General features: G+C 34.4%; 1 protein-coding gene across 1 annotated transcript; it reads left to right on the plus strand.

Moving 5' to 3' along the window:
- The first annotated feature begins 290 nt into the window (after window positions 1-290).
- On the plus strand, window positions 291-1,759 carry LOC106390963. The gene has a single exon (XM_013831524.3). It carries the CDS (start codon window positions 601-603, stop codon window positions 1,555-1,557), a length of 957 nt encoding a protein of 318 aa, XP_013686978.2. The 5' UTR covers window positions 291-600; the 3' UTR covers window positions 1,558-1,759.
- Window positions 1,760-3,154: the final 1,395 nt, after the last annotated feature.

The raw sequence follows: 3,154 nt of genomic DNA on the forward strand, positions 1-3,154 counted from the left end.
ACCGATTCTTAAATAAAGACTTTAATAACCGGTTCTTAACTTTTTTAGTTAAAAAATAAGAAACAGTTTCTTAATTTCCGTTAAAAACTTTACTCTAAGAACCACAGGTTAATCGTGGTCTTAACAAAGTAACCACCACCAACACAATTATTTTGGAGCCTCAAATCCAAACCTTATTTCAATTATTGTGAAGCAGGAAAAGGCAAATACTAAAAGAAAGCTATATTGTGGTAGGTGGTTCGAACTACTCGTGTATTTATGATTTTAATTACTAAAATAACACCGAAAAAACAAGAAAATTTGTTTTTTGTTGTGGTGCAGAGAGATAATAGTTTAACACTTTAATGATAGACACGTACTATATAGAATCCATCCGGCACAAGTTAACTCATTGCGATTGTTACCTTATCTTTCTCACTTTTTCATACGTGTGCCCACAAAACTCTCACGCTCATCCACTAGCTACCGTGCTCCTCATCTCTCTCTATAAGACTTACCTCACCTCTTGCATTCAACCCTCTTCTTCTTTCTCCTCTCAACCATTTTCTCTTTAGCAAAACCAAAACCTAATTTTTTTTTGTTGCTTAAACACTTTTAGCCATGGAGGTTCCCATGATTAATATAATTAGAGATTTCGAAGTGGGCATGAGCTCAATAAACGACCCGTCGTTTCTCTCCAGATCTGTTGCTGTTTCCGGTATCGGAAAGCTACACCAAGCATACGGTTTCTGGAAATGGGGAGCTTTGATTATTGCTTTCTTAGCTTATTTCACAAATTTCATTACAAGACTCAAGAGTTTAGTTGTTAGGTTACGAAAAATCGATGTCTCAATATCTCCTCCAACTCTTTTCGATGATTATGACAGCGACTCCTCTGTTTCTTGCTCTTCCTCTGTTTCTTCAGACGACGAAGACGAAGATGATCGAGAAGATGATGAAGATGAAGACGAAGACGAGAAAGATGTTGACTTTATCTATAATAAGGGATGGGTCAACGGAGGCTTCCGCGTGAAAGGGTCTGATTATTACAATAACGACGACCAGGGGCAAAATGGTAATTTCTCATGTTTCAATGGTAGCTTCGGGGATTTGTTCTCGTGGCCGGATCTCGGTGGGATCGGGTCGAGCGGAGTCGTGAAGCTTTGGGATCATTTAGATATAGACGGCGGAGACTACGACGGAGATGATGATCAACAGAACAATGTGGTGGCGTCGTTTCTCAGAAACTGTAGCTCTTCTTCGCCGTCGACGTTTTTCTTGACGGCGGAGAAGAAAGGTAGCGACGCCGTTAAAGTGGAGGCGTGTGATCCACGCGTTGGTTTTAGGATGCCGGCGTTGCTGGCGGAGTGGAGGCAGCCGGGGAGGTTTCTTGGGAACATAGTCGGAGTTGACGTCGGCGGTGTGGAGAAGTTATATGTCAGGGATGACGTCAGCGGGAAAATCGCCATGGGAGATTTGAGGAAGTTTAACGGTGCGTTGACGGAATCGGACGGTGAGACTTGGTGGGACGCTGACGTCGTTGTCGCGGCTGATGGTTTCGTTGAGGAGAAGCGGTGATTAAATGATTAAGAATTGATTGGGGGACGGTTGCGTCTATAAATTAAAGACGGCGAATGATTTAAACGCGAAAATGTGTAAAACGGGAACGCCGAACGTTTTGTAAATAATTGGGTTGTATGTTTGTTTCTCGTCAGTTTTTATTTTAAAATTTAAATAAAATCATCTGAGGTTGATTTTATAAAAAAAATGATTTAATATATTTTTCAGTGTTTGGTTTGGGTCGATTAACTTAGTGGCTCAATAATGCGAAGCCAGCAATGTGGCCGGTTGCAAGTTTCTAATAGGTGTTTGAAATAAATTGTGAATATAATGTCGTAAAAATATGGCTACGACTAATGGAACATATGGCTGAAAATGGAAGAAAAAGCTTTCATTAATTTTAACAATTTAAAGTGAGGAAAATATTTTAGATTTGATTGGGATGGTTGCGTTTATAAATTAAAGACGGCGAAAATGTTTAAACGAGAACGACAAGCTTTTTGTAAATAATTTGTGTGTTTTTGTCGTCTGTATGGTTTGGTCGGTTACTTCACTTAAAGTGAATGCCACATAATGCGAAGCCAGCAGTAAGGCCGGTTTCGAGTTTATAAAAGGTTTTGAAATAAATAATTATTACGAGAGTAAAATATCGTATAGGGCAGAAACCGGCAATTTACTTTATTCTTTGTAAATAGAAAAAAAAAATGGTAAAAGGGTGACTTGTTTCTATGTATTTTTCCAAAATAACAATTTTTAATAAAAGTTAAGGAATACTACTTTTTCTTTATAAATAGAGAAAATTGTAATTCTACTTTAGAAAAAAAAATGGAGATAGAAATATAATAATTTACCTCTAATCAGTGTTTTCACGTCCGATCCGGATCCATTGTCGAACCGGCAAACTTGATAACCTGTTAAATAATTCGCTTTGAATTTTAAAATATTAATTAGTTTAAAACCCGTTAAAAACCCTTAAATCCAGCAATCTGATTACCGATTGAACCACTAAATGAACTAGTGAGTAATTTTTATTTAGCTTTTTCTTAGGTTTTATTTTTTATTAAATATTTTTTGTATTCCAAATAAGAACTTTTTATTTTTAGTTTTTTCGGGAACTTATCGTTTTCCTTGTTGCTGCATATATTCTGTATCTCCTTCTTCTTTTTAAACTCTTGCTTATTTTGTTCATTGTGAATAAAATTTATTCTAACTTCCTAAATTATAACTTCTATCACATAAACTGTGTTTTTTTATTCTTTTTAGTAAATTACATGCTTTTACCTTATTTTCTTGATTTTATATGTTTCTAAATAAATAATATTTTGTCATGAACAAAGTCATTGAATTCAATTTAGTAAAATTATGTATAATATAACTATTTCAATGTGATATTTAGACTTTGATGAATTTTTCACTATACTACCTGAAAATAATATAGTGAACAATGATATAAACAACCAAAACTAGTTAATAAAATTTGATGTTAATTTAGTTTTTGTTATCGAAAATATATTAAATTTTTATGTTTACTTTTGGTTTATTTAGGATTTAAAATTTAATTTTATTATTTATATTAGATTTTTAAAACTTACGAAATTTAAGTTTTGCAATGTTT

This window comes from Brassica napus, chromosome C2 (assembly GCF_020379485.1).
Source record: "Brassica napus cultivar Da-Ae chromosome C2, Da-Ae, whole genome shotgun sequence".
Lineage (NCBI taxonomy): Eukaryota > Viridiplantae > Streptophyta > Magnoliopsida > Brassicales > Brassicaceae > Brassica > Brassica napus.